Below are 13,538 nucleotides of genomic sequence, written 5' to 3'. Positions count from 1 at the left end.
CCCTCTGATTTATCATCCCTGATTTATCATGTCACCCCTCTGATTTACCATCCCTGATTTAACACCCCCACTCCCTCTGATTTATCATCCTCTCATCCTCTGATTTGCCATCCCTGATTTATCATCCCCTCCGCCGTCTTACCTTATTCCCACACCATTTATCAATAAATACTCCTATAGACCCCTCACACCCACACAATGTTTATATGTACACAACTTCTGTCTCTATTCTGACTCTCCATCTTCTTTCCCTACTCCATACCAGTGTTGACATGTAGCTGATTCCCCAACCCAGCCCCCTCACCCCCTCTCTACCCCTCAACATATCTATAGATCTTCTAACCCAGCCCCCTCACCCCCTCTCTACCCCTCAACATATCTACAGATCTTCTAACCCAGCCCCCTCACCCCCTCTCTACCCCTAAACATATCTATAGATCTTCTAACTTCCTATTTCGACTCCTCAACCCCTTCCTATCAAACATCATATCTGACGATACCCTAAATCTCCAACCAAATCTTAGTTTTCCCTTGTTGCTGAACTTCCTTACTTTTTAATCACCACTAAAGAATAATTTACTGACTACTCGTCTTCTAAAACAAATTACAGACTAATGCTACAGAATCAATATATGACTCTCTAGTGTCTATGTGGGTAGTTATATGTGTCATTCTAGCTGTTTTTACACTTGTTTTGAAGTCAAACAAGCTCTAACTGTATAAACCACGTACATGCCTACTGCAGATTAACAGTTCGTTAAAATGATGGATCACCAATCATATCATCACTACTCTAGATCTGATGATAACATAAATCACACTTTTTACAAAAGTAATTCACATGTTACACTTTTTTTGTCATTATAAAATTAAACATAATTCACTCATATTATTTTCTCAGAATTCAAAATCATTTTGCTTTGTTATCATCTAAAATGTTTTTTATAATTCAGTATGTTTTTTGATTCAAATTACCTGGTATATTTTCATAATTTTTTTGAAATTATCTTTTCTTTTCATTCACCATACCAGGTATATACAATAAAAAAGTAATGTTATTTCATTTTTTTCACAATAGATTCACAAAATGACAGAAAATTCATTTATTTTAAAATGAATAAATGAAAACTAGCCATACATATGTTCTAGTATATTGTGTATTGTGAGTATGCATGTTGTTACGTTTAGAATTACCTCGACGACCATCCTCATCGGAACTACCTCCTAGATCTTCTTTCGAGCCTCGTTTACCGCGTGGAGAAATGGCGCCTGTAAACAAAGAGGGGTCAGTCGGTGCAGACAATCCCATGATTCTGTAAATCAACTGGTGCCATCTGCCAATCCATCCCAGAGGATACCAACCCAATCAAAATGTCTGCGTATATATTTGATTCAATCTTCAGAAAAAATTGTTTAAAGCAATAAATTATGAAATTACAATTAATTTAGTAAATTTTTTCTCTCTCAAAATTACATATTGATGTACTTTTGTAACAGCACAAAACAAATCAAATCCCCACAATAAACATTGTACATGAAAACTTATAATTCACCCTTTTCCTATGAAAAATATGTTTTGGAAGATTTTGGCTCACATTTTCAGGTTTTACTACTAAAAAAATCTTCATGAATGGCCCAAGCAGTTGATTTACAGTTTTCTACTAGAAGATAACAACAGCAGGATCTAGGAAGAGTTATCTACCCCTGTGAACAGATATTACCCCTCAGTACTTGTCATTGTAAATTGCAAATTTTTTCTCAAACTATTTTCAAGAGGAGATAACTCTACATTACATAATGAGAAAATACTGTTTACTTATTCATCCCAGAAATTTCAGAATGGACTATTCAAGTCTTAGAATAAGAGAAATTCAAATGTATCTTTAGGGGTGAAAGGATTTAGTCACAAATACTTTTGGTCATAAACATTTGAAAATAACTTTCAGATAGCAATTTGATTTTGTTTTTAAAAGAAATCAATCATCTTTTGACTTATTGAGTTCTTTCTTTTTTCTTGCAATTCCTAAAATATGTTTTTAATATCATGTACATACCCGGTAATTCATAATGTGCCTATTACCGTATTTTCCCTAATGAGGGCGCCGGGCGCGGGTAAATGGCCTAGGGGGCGCCGTTATTTGAGACCATTTTTAGATGTTTTTTTCTGAAACAGACTATAGTCATCTTGCTTTTAGTTTCGTATTTTTCTGAAACTTACTATAGCCAAATTACGTTTTGAAGTCAAGTAAGTATTGAAATTACATAATTATGAAGAAATGTTTGCACCATGTATGTTTCACGGAATTTTGGCATTTTATGCTAGCCTGTTTGTTTACCATGCGTACACAAAATGGCGGACGGTGCTTTCGATCGCTACTTTCGTTTTGTGGCAGATGGGAAATACCGACAAGAGCACACAATTAAATGCTTAGAAATGATAACATGCCTGTTATTTAGTAACCTTTATCATAGACATACAGTAAGTATTCATAAAACCTGTATAGACATCGCTAAAATGTTGTTGCCAGTTAGTCTTCATCCATACACGTGTGTGGGGCATTCAAGTGACACGTTTTGTTTTGAACATGGAATTCTCGCTGTTTCTATGTGTAAACACTTGGCAAAGATGTCCTAAGTTACCCAGTGCAATACATTTATAGCTGATCGGATATCTGTTAAGCATCAGATTGATGTGAAACAGTATTTTATTAGCGTCTGCAAAGACAAATCGTCACAATCTGGCACAAAAATTGTATGAAATTAGCTGATTTTTTTCAGCAAAAAACGTGGGGGCGCCCTTATTAGAGGAGGCGCTCTTAATAGGGAAAATACGGTATTCTTGTCTAGATCCTGCCGTAAGAGTAGTGATACTGTATAGCAGTCGGTTATTTACGTAATCTAATATTCGTGATTTAAGCAAAAACAAGGAAACAGTATTTTGGAAATTTAAGATTTTCATGATCTGGAATTCAGAGTATATATATGAATGAACCATTTTTTCAATATTCCGTGGATCAAATTTTTTTGAAATCATAGTAATATATGTGAAATCACAAAATATCATACTCGTAAAAATAACCGTATATATACAGTAGTTGAGTTAGTGTGGTAGTAAAATCCAACACACACACACACTACATATCCACACCCTGCCTGACGTGACAAAGTTTTACCACACAAAACTACCACACCTAAATGCTAATTATATACAGTATACCATTTACCACAATAAACTACCACTACCATTGTAAAATCCAGTAACTATATGCAATGATATGCATGTCTTTCGATTATTAAAATTTTCAAAGATTGTATATCATATAAAATTTAGACATAGTTGTTCAGACAATTTAAGTTCTTTTCCAATTTTTCTTTGCCACAGAGGCAAGCTCCATAATGCTCTCAGCATATGTCATTACTTAGAAATAGTTTTGATGTTTCATTTAAATTTGATACCAGTCCCTATTGATTTCTGATTAAGTAAAATTCTTGATATCAGGCATTCAATACATTTTTTAATACTTCATTATTTCTAGATTTTAAGATGACTAAATTGCTGAAAAAGATCATGTCTGAGCTATGTACATATCATCAATACTGGTATTTAAATTATACATATACACTGCATTTCTAATATTTAACTTTCAAAATCACATTTTTCAATTTCACTTAATATGTTGCATAGGTTTTAATATACATACAGTTATAATTTGTATAAAATCATGAAAAATATCTTTAACGACTGCTCTCCTTATAGATTTCCTATATCATTTATACATTTGTCACATGTGCATGGGTACAGGACACATCATACAAAGATTGGGATATTTCTTGGCCAGGACTGTGTTTTTTTAGAAAAGGTTTTGATGATAAATATTAACGACACATTTGTCAGGTAACACAATGCAACACTGAGGTGCTCGTGTAAGGACAACAAATATAGGTTCTGTGTCCTAAGTTATATACAGAATTTGTTATAAAACTGACAGATAAAGGACTCAATTTGTACTTTAAAAATTTGTACAAGAGAAGCAGTTGGAAACATCTTTTTTAATTGAATTTTTCACCAATTTTGTAAAAAAAAATTTACAAGTTCCTTACTCTTAAAACAATATAGTGAAAGCCTAATCTTTGACGAATTTTCATTATGGGTACAGCAATGATCATTATGAAATAAAAGAATCTTTGTGAAAAGTTTGATTTTTTGTTCTGATAGCTATATGTACTGTTATGCACTTAACAAAGCATTAAAAAGAACATTATATGATATTTAAACTTCTAGGTTAAACCTCTTCAATATAAAATTAAGTTATAACCATATAATCATCATCATATATTGTAGATAATGATTAAAGCCTTGTATTAAATTAGCCCCTATATCCAAGTTTATGTGATCACATTGTGATGAACGACAATCAGTGATATATATTGATGTATAAACCTGATTTTGGCGGTTGAAGGTATATTTCAGTGTCAGGACGTTTGACTTTTTTCTGTATTTGTTTTTTAGGCTTTGGTTTAGGTTTGCTAGATTCTGAAATTTGAAAACCATTAAATCAAATAGCAACACATGATTAAATATTTTAGAAAATAAGTGGTATTTTTCACATGAGTGTTTGCTACTCAAAACATATTTGATAAAAATGTGATGCTCGAGTTTTTTTTCATCATGAAATGCTAAAATCTAGATTAAAACAGTTGTTTCTGTTCTAGATGTAAACTGAAACAAACTGATATAGACTATTCACTATTTGCATTTTACAGAGTTATCTCCCCTGTGAGTAGGTATTAATTTTGACATCAATGTGAGCAATACCTTAAATTATATTCTCTGATCAATATGAGGTTACGTATGCTCATAAACAAATGACGTCACAATCAGAATCTATCTGCAAGGGTAGATAACTCTGTAATATATAACTCTGTAACATACAAACAAAGTGTCTTGCTAGTGTTTGCCGTTTGGAGGTCTTGGGTTAAAGTATCGTTCTGGCCGTGCATATTCCTGTTCCTCTTATATCTTACTATTTGTTATGTAAGGTATCTTTTATATTCACCCGCTGGTCAGTGCTCAGATTCCAAAAGTTTACGATTTCTCTATATAAACTAAACTGACTTACTGAAAATGAGTAAAATAATTTTTATTCAACATTTCAAAGAGCTTAGAGGTCTGATAATAGCAACACGTAATGTACATCTATTTTGAGATTGCTTTTCCCTTAGTTAAAAAACAGATGTTAATGTAGAGAGCACTTACTGTCATTTGCCGTGAGTTGCTTCCCTTTGCCTGTTTTCTCCATCTCCTGTACCCAATCCCAATCTGTCTGTACGTCTTGGGTGATAAATACAATCTCTCTGCCATCGTATGTTCTACGCTTGGTTGTCTCCCTTGCTGTGAGATTCTTGGATTTTCCACTTTATAATAAAGAAAAGAATAAACATGTATAATGATGTTAGATGAAAACAATCTCCTTTCAATATAAATAATATATATTATTGGATCGTATAATTATGTCTTTTCGTGAACGAAAATTACAAATAAAAAAGAAATCTTGCCTATATTGTATGAAACAATTATGATCATCATGGAAATATATATACAAATGAAGCCTCAATTTTGTGAAATCTCATTTTGCTTTTCACTTGGGAAATATTTCACACTCAACATGTTTGGTATATGGCTCAGTAAGTGGTAAAATACCAAAGAGATGGTTATCTTCGCAAGTCAAAATTTTCGTGAATTGATCTATAAACAAAATAATTATTTGTGATATGACTTTAAGGGTATATTCGATTGCAACATTTCTTATTATTTCGTGGATCAAAATTTTGCAATGTTCAGTGATATTGCGAAAATATAACCCCGACAAAAATAACTCTTCCATTTTGTAACAGTTATTATAAACCTTTCTTAATTTTTTTTTTCTGTGTTTTTTTTTCCAATTCATTCATGTAGAAAATAATTTTGGAAATAATCTTCCAAAATCCATTTAAAATTATCTTACTTCCTTGACGCTCCCCTCCTTCCGGATCCTGGTGACTCCCGGCTCATGATTACTCTGTCAGTCACGTCAGATTCCCGTCGGAATCCTCGTACAACAGCTGGTCGAGATTTGCCTTCACCAGGCTGGTCAAGGGCACCAGAGGAAGCTAACCAAACACAAATATACAAATCCTAAATTTACATCCATACAAAAATAACTATTATTTATCTCTAAAATGGCTGCAAAGACTTACTAGTCAGACACTCTACCAACCGAGCTTAAGAGAAATTCCCTCTAACGTGTAGGTAGAAGGCGACTGTATATGTATATCACTATGTACTTAATATACAACTAGAGTCTGTTACAGAGGTATTATTAGTATAACATAGCATAGTGTCAGTCGAGAACTACATTCCCAAGTTCAATATAAAGGATATGTTATCCTGTACTAGAAATCTCTCATACAAATTAAAGATGCTCCATCGCCGACAGAACATAAACGATACTCATCATTTTAACTATAATTAGTGTTTAATCATGTATATAAATGTCTAATTAACACAAAAAACAATATAAAATAATTTATTTTGCTTTTCGTGTATGCGCAATCAGTACTGCATCCCATACTGTGTAGGACATAGTGCCACAAAATTTTTTTGGAATGCAATTACTTATATTTAATATTTCTATCTTGCAGTCAAATTAGAAGCTCAAACTTATCAATGATGGTAATGCTGTAAAGTAAGTAACTTTTGTTACTGAAGAAAAATACAAAATTGTCTGCTTATGTTTTTGATAGAGATATATAATATCATTTGTCAGCAGTGGAACAACTTTATATACAAGAGTAGTCAAGAAGAAAGAGAAAATAGAAAAATGTCCACCAACATTGGAAATAAATCCATGGAGGATACTGGATACGGATTATCCTATCTTCATACAAAACCATTGGTACAGATCTTCAACATAACCATACAGCCATCATGGTAACTAGGTGTCATGAGTATCCAACATGTGACATCAATGTGTATTGGTTACAGTGTCACATGACTCTTACTGTTAACTGTTCTTGTCATGTGAATTTGATTGTAGACTGTTCTAGTCATGTGACTTTGTTAGTAGACTGTTCTAGTGATGTGACTTTGTTTGTAAACTGTTCTCGTCATGTGACTTTGATTGTAGACTGTTCTAGTCATGTGACTTTGATTGTAGACTATTCTAGGGTGGCAGTGTACAGTAGATTTGAAAAATTCAGCAAAATGAAGTGCAGGCTTTAATTATGTACACACAGCTTTTTAAACCTTAAATAACATCTATATAAAAGTATATATATTTTTAATCTACACAACATTTGCAATAGTTATGCAGAGTTCAATTTTGGACAGGTCTGCTTTTTGTGGTTTTGTGAGCCTGTAAAAACCATGGTAACCAAATTTGTTTTTTTGAAAAAAATGCAAAAAATTGGGATTTTCAACCCAAATATTACACCCCCTCTAGGAGGGAATTTTTTTTCTTGAACACAGTTTTTAAAACCAAGCATCACTGCCGTGATAGCGGAACTGAGCCTATTTCGACATAGGTATATCATTAAACTTTTGAGCAATCTTACCTCGTACCCCAGCTATCATTTTCTGCTGCTACAGTATCGAGTTTTTCCATCTTAGACGCACATTCGGATACCCTCTAAACCATTAATCTCGAACCCATTTTGGGGAATTTCTTTATGCAAATGTGAAGCCTGCATATAATTCTCTAGATTGCATTCACCAATTTTAGGACATATACATTTTTTTAATTTTTTATGCATATAATAAAACAGGGGCTTTCTGCTTAATAAAAATCTCACCCATGGCCATTCGGTCTTACTGTACACTGCTACCTTATACAGCATGTTTTGTATTTTCAAGTTTTCCGAAAACCCAAATTATGTCTAAATAAGGTTGTGACGAACAAAATGACCTATCCGGATACTGTGTATCTCTAATAGTCACCGAGTAATGCCAATTTCCCCATAAGGTATATTTTCACCAATATTTCCTCCAATACAAGTAACAAGGGGAGGTAATTTGAAAAAATGAAAGTTTAATAACTATGCTGTTTTCTGAAATAAAATTATTCTGAAAATTTGATATGGTATTTGGAGTTTCTCTCTATGCAGAAAAGTGAAAAATACTGGGTTGCTATGAAATCTGACCCTGTTCTGTGACGTCATAGTTACCATGACGTCATAATAATGGTGACGTCATCATTATATGTGCAAATGACGTCATAAAAACTTAGTGTTATTATTTCTGACAATACAAATCCTATTCTAATTCACCTTAGCACTAAATACACTTATTCTGATAGATAAATCTTAACATGACATTCAAAATGTCATAATTTCCTGCATATTACATCAAAATATTGTGATCCCACCCTTGAAATACAGAATATTACATGTAATCATATAAAACTGTACGTTATTCCCATTTTATTGAAAAAAGCCCCTTTTCCCTCTTATCTTAAGATAATGGCAATAATTGACAATACCGGCTTAGCCGAACACTCATTCTAGTACAAAAAAATACATATTATAGCCTTAATTATATGAAAACTGAGAAATCAATGAAAAAAATCCCAAAATTAGCACTTTTGCTGTAAAATTTCCATGGATACCGGGTAATTAGCAGAGCAAAATTAATTAGAATTCATATTAAATGGACTGAGAGACATGCGGTTAGCTGTTTTCAGCTTGCTGTTCAAGTGTAAAATGATTAATCAATTAACAGTCAAGCATATCATACCATACCTAGGTAGCAAATTACAGAATGGCAAAATGAGCCAGTTACCTCCCTTTAGTTGTACCAATGAAAATTATATGTATTTACACAGTTTCAAACTGTTTGATTGTGATTTCTAGGATAAATGAATGAAAATTTAGCAAAATCAATTATAATCAAGGTCATTTTCCAAAAAATGAGAATTTCAGTCACTTATAAGGTGGCAGTGTACAGTAGATTTGAAAAATTCAGCAAAATGAAGTGCAGGCTTTAATTATGTACACACAGCTTTTTAACCTTAAATAACATCTATATAAAAGTATATATATTTTTAATCTACACAACATTTGCAATAGTTATGCAGAGTTCAATTTGGACAGGTCTGCTTTTTGTGGTTTTGTGAGCCTGTAAAAACCATGGTAGAACAACTTTAAATACAAGAGTAGTCAAGAAGAAAGAGAAAATAGAAAAATGTCCACCAACATTGGAAATAAATCCATGGAGGATACTGGATACGGATTATCCTATCTTCATACAAAACCATTGGTACAGATCTTCAACATAACCATACAGCCATCATGGTAACTAGATAGGTGTCATGAGTATCCAACATGTGACATCAATGTGTATTGGTTACAGTGTCACATGACTCTTACTGTTAACTGTTCTTGTCATGTGAATTTGATTGTAGACTGTTCTAGTCATGTGACTTTGTTAGTAGACTGTTCTAGTGATGTGACTTTGTTTGTAAACTGTTCTCGTCATGTGACTTTGATTGTAGACGGTTCTAGTCATGTGACTTTGATTGTAGACTATTCTAGTCATGTGGCTTTGATTGTAGATTGTTCTAGTCATGTGACTTTGATTGTAGATTGTTCTAGTCATGTGACTTTGATTGTAGATTGTTCTAGTCATGTGACTTTGATTGATTGTAGACTGTTCTAGTAATGTGACTTTCATTGTAGACTGTTCTAGTCATGTGAATTTGTTTGTAGACTGTTCTCGTCATGTGACTTTGATTGTAGACTGTTCTAGTCATGTGGCATTGATTGTATACTGTACTAGTCATGTGACTTTGATTGAAGACTGTTCTAGTCATGTGATTTTTAGACTATTCTAGTCATGTGACTTTGATTGTTGACTGTTCTAGTCATGTGACTTTGTTTCTGTTCTAGTCATGTGACTTTGATTGTTGGCTGTTCTAGTCATGTGGCATTGATTGTAAACTGTTCTAGTCATGTGACTTTGATTGTAGACTGTTCTAGTCATGTGACTTTGATTGTATTTCACTGTAGACTGTTCTATAGTCATGTGACTTTGTTTGTAGACTGTTCTTGTCATGTGACTTTGATTGATTGTAGACTGTTCTAGTCATGTGCCTTTGATTGTAAACTGTTCTAGTCATGTGCCTTTGATTGTAAACTGTTCTTGTCATGTGATTTGATTGTAAACTGTTCTAGTCATGTGCCTTTGATTGTAAACTGTTCTTGTCATGTGATTTGATTGTAAACTGTTCTAGTCATGTGCCTTTGATTGTAAACTGTTCTTGTCATGTGATTTGATTGTAAACTGTTCTAGTCATGTGATTTGATTGTAAACTGTTCTTGTCATGTGATTTGATTGTAAAGCTGTTCTATTGTGTCATGTGATTTTGATTGTAAACTGTTCTAGTCATGTGCCTTTGATTGTAAACTGTTCTAGTCATGTGCCTTTGATTGTAAACTGTTCTTGTCATGTGATTTGATTGTAAACTGTTCTTGTCATGTGATTTGATTGTAAACTGTTCTTGTCATGTGATTTGATTGTAAACTGTTCTTGTCATGATATGAACTCTGCTTTTGATTGTAAACTGTTCTTGTCATGTGATTTGATTGTAAACTGTTCTTGTCATGTGATTTGATTGTAAACTAGTTCTTGTCATGTGATTTGATTGTAAACTGTTCTTGTCATGTGATTTGATTGATTGTAAACTGTTCTAGTCGTGTGATTTGATTGTAAACTGTTCTTGTCATGTGCCTTTGATTGTAAACTGTTCTTGTCATGTGATTTGATTGTAAACTGTTCTTGTCATGTGATTTGATTGTAAACTGTTCTTGTCATGTGATTTGATTGTAAACTGTTCTTGTCATGTGATTTGATTGTAAACTGTTCTTGTCATGTGATTTGATTGTAAACTGTTCTTGTCATGTGATTTTGGTGATTATAGTACTTACCTGCAGACGACGTGGACATTTCCGACGCTGTACTTCCCGGTCTTTGTAGCTGTAATTCTGTCTCACTGTCACTGTCATCGTATGTTACGCGGTCAGCCTCAGGGTCAGTTGATACTCTAGATGTTATGGGAGGTAGTGGGGTGGAGTCTGATAAGTTCTTTGAAGCCATATTTCTTTTGTCAAGTTTTCAACACTGATGGGTTTTTTTTTCTGTTCATATGTCAGTGTTTTCCTGAAATACAAATAAAAATTACTTAAAGGTACATTTTTTGTTCATATATTACAATTACATGACGATGATGTTTAGTAAAAAAAATAAGGTAAGGTAAAATAAAGTAATAAAATGTCAAAGTCTATTATATTATTCTATCAAAATATGTGTAGTTGGGCAGATTCCAGGTTTGAATCCTGGACCGGCAAAGTATTTTTGGTTCCTGTTTCATTAATGGTTACATATGGTAGTTTTTTTTTATGAAAATAGCTCCACTAGGAATGATTTATAATGTACAAGATACACAGACCTAGGTTGTGAGTTATTGTGACTCTGTGAATTTAGCTTCCTTTTATGTTATGAACATCAAGAAATTTGAAAAAAAAATGTCCTTCATACAAAATTGTGTATCTATTTGCAAATTGTTCAGTGATTTACTATATTTACAAATCACAATGATACCCAAGACATTTGTATACAGTACTTGTTAAAACCTCATTTTTATTTATACTGTATGCATTAGATCTACATTATTGTACATTGTACAAGATGCATATTTGTGTCAGCATAAGGAGAACATAACCTTGCTCTGATATCAGACTGGGACATTGCAACATGTTAAAAATGTCTGGCATCAGGCCATGCAGTAAACTTGTGCTACATTTGTAAACAGCGAAAGTATTTGATCAGAGTCAGTAGCTGATGACTACTGTTTGTCGATAGAATAAATGCTATTTAAGAGCTGCGTCCATGAGATATTGATATCGTGATTAGGGTCATGACTTACACCACCCCAATATTTACACAATGTACCCTTTTACAGATAATGGTCGGACTGTTTAAACAGTGGACGAGTTCTCCCCACAGAAAATATTGCAACTTGCAGGCACGTTAGGGAAGCAAAATGTGGGCTTTAAAATGATATGCCGACCATTTTTATAATAAATTGAGCAAACCCTGATAACAGGATCTGCGAAATCGTTGCAATATCTCACGATGAGCTGGCATTTAAACGATAAAATGAACAATTCAAGAAGTAAACAAACAAACGGAAGTCAATTCGTCCCATATCGTGGTAACACTTTCACGTGTTATTTAAGTGTGAAAACATATACAGAACAACTTCACAGTTTGTCTCTCTGACAAAATATGTCCACTTTGGCAATATGTTTATCGATAGATAGTTTATGTCGACCCATTGCGACATGTGTAAAGGTGTTAATGTGAAATACCTGTGGTGACCCCGAGGTCCGCCGCCATGATAGTTTGTCAGTGGTGATAGCGACGGTCACGTGATCAAACAAATCGACAAAAATGGAATGTCGTAATATAGAAAGACTTTGATTGCATATCCATTATCTGCGTTCACTTTTTTATTTAAAAAATTGTTAATTCTGTTACTAATAGAACTATTTATTTAACTACGTTTTAGTCAAGATGTAATATATAATACAAGTCTTTGCGACAATGTGAATCGGGTCAACCCGCCAAGTGCTTGTGGTATTGTGAAAGCCTTGTTAGCTTAATTAGCTAGGTAAAACTAGGTAATCGTGTTCAAAATTAGGCCTAATAGACTTTATTAGTCAGTTGAGGGAAGTACATGTAGTAAAAATTTAACTTCGGGATATGACAGTATGTAAAGGGTAATCGAGAAAAATAATGTCGAATCTGGCATTTTTACATTTTTAGACACTCGTTTTTTGTTTTGATTTTTTTCCCATTACACTTTGGCGAAGATTGGTCACACCTGACAGTTTAATTAAAGTTAAAAATAGACAGACGTTTTTATGTTAATTTCAAGTCAAATATTTTTTCCCGATTTTAACATGATTGCAAAAAATTAAGTAACATGTTTCAAACATGCATCCACTACCTCTGAAATACAGTTGGGAGAAAGCTAATTAAATAAACTTGGTAGTGAAGTGCACTGGAATGCACAAGTAAAGTTAACTCCGGTTCACTAGCTAGTGCACTAGAGTTAACATCGTAGTGCACTAGAGTTCACATTGTAGTACACTAGAGTTAACAACGTAGTGCACTAGAGTTGACACTGTAGTGCACTAGAGTTCACATCGTAGTGCACAAGATAAATGAACCTTATACTCCAACTTATTGCATACATTGTGCATGTACAATCTGTTCATAATCTGTGTATATTATTTCATTGAATGGTTTTGAATATCTGTCAATTATTTCAGATGAATTACCAAATGTACTCTGTATTTAAAGTTAGCATAGTTAGTATGTAGATAATTAATTTATTAAATAAAATGGTTACTTTTAAGGGTGTAAATATATGGGTTTAGTATGTGTAATTTAGCCCTATATGAATGAGTTTTAATATTAAATTCAGGAATATACCATAAGT

The 13,538-nt window shown here is 33.2% G+C and overlaps 1 protein-coding gene across 8 annotated transcripts in view; it reads right to left on the bottom strand.

Annotated features, from left to right (window-relative positions):
* LOC138307768 (glutamate-rich protein 6-like) overlaps positions 1-12,469 on the bottom strand; it is a 36,522-nt gene extending 24,053 nt beyond the window's left edge. For 5 of the 8 annotated variants that reach the window (XM_069248640.1, XM_069248645.1, XM_069248641.1 and 2 more), the window contains exons 1-5: positions 12,403-12,469; positions 10,960-11,191; positions 6,006-6,150; positions 5,258-5,415; positions 1,195-1,269 (exon numbers count right to left, since the gene is read on the bottom strand). In XM_069248640.1, the coding sequence (XP_069104741.1) occupies positions 1,195-1,269; positions 5,258-5,415; positions 6,006-6,150; positions 10,960-11,128 (547 nt within the window). In that variant the 5' untranslated portion in view covers positions 11,129-11,191; positions 12,403-12,469. Of the gene's footprint in view, positions 1-1,194; positions 1,270-4,441; positions 4,535-5,257; positions 5,416-6,005; positions 6,151-6,872; positions 7,033-10,959; positions 11,192-12,402 lie in introns of those variants that run through there. The other 3 variants (XM_069248647.1, XM_069248642.1, XM_069248644.1) reach the window with 3 other exon arrangements.
* Between the last annotated feature and the right edge of the window lie 1,069 nt (positions 12,470-13,538).

This window comes from Argopecten irradians, chromosome 14, assembly GCF_041381155.1.
Source record: "Argopecten irradians isolate NY chromosome 14, Ai_NY, whole genome shotgun sequence".
Classification (NCBI taxonomy): domain Eukaryota; kingdom Metazoa; phylum Mollusca; class Bivalvia; order Pectinida; family Pectinidae; genus Argopecten; species Argopecten irradians.
Note: the sequence above shows the minus strand (reverse complement) of the source record. Positions and strands in the feature narration are given on the sequence as shown.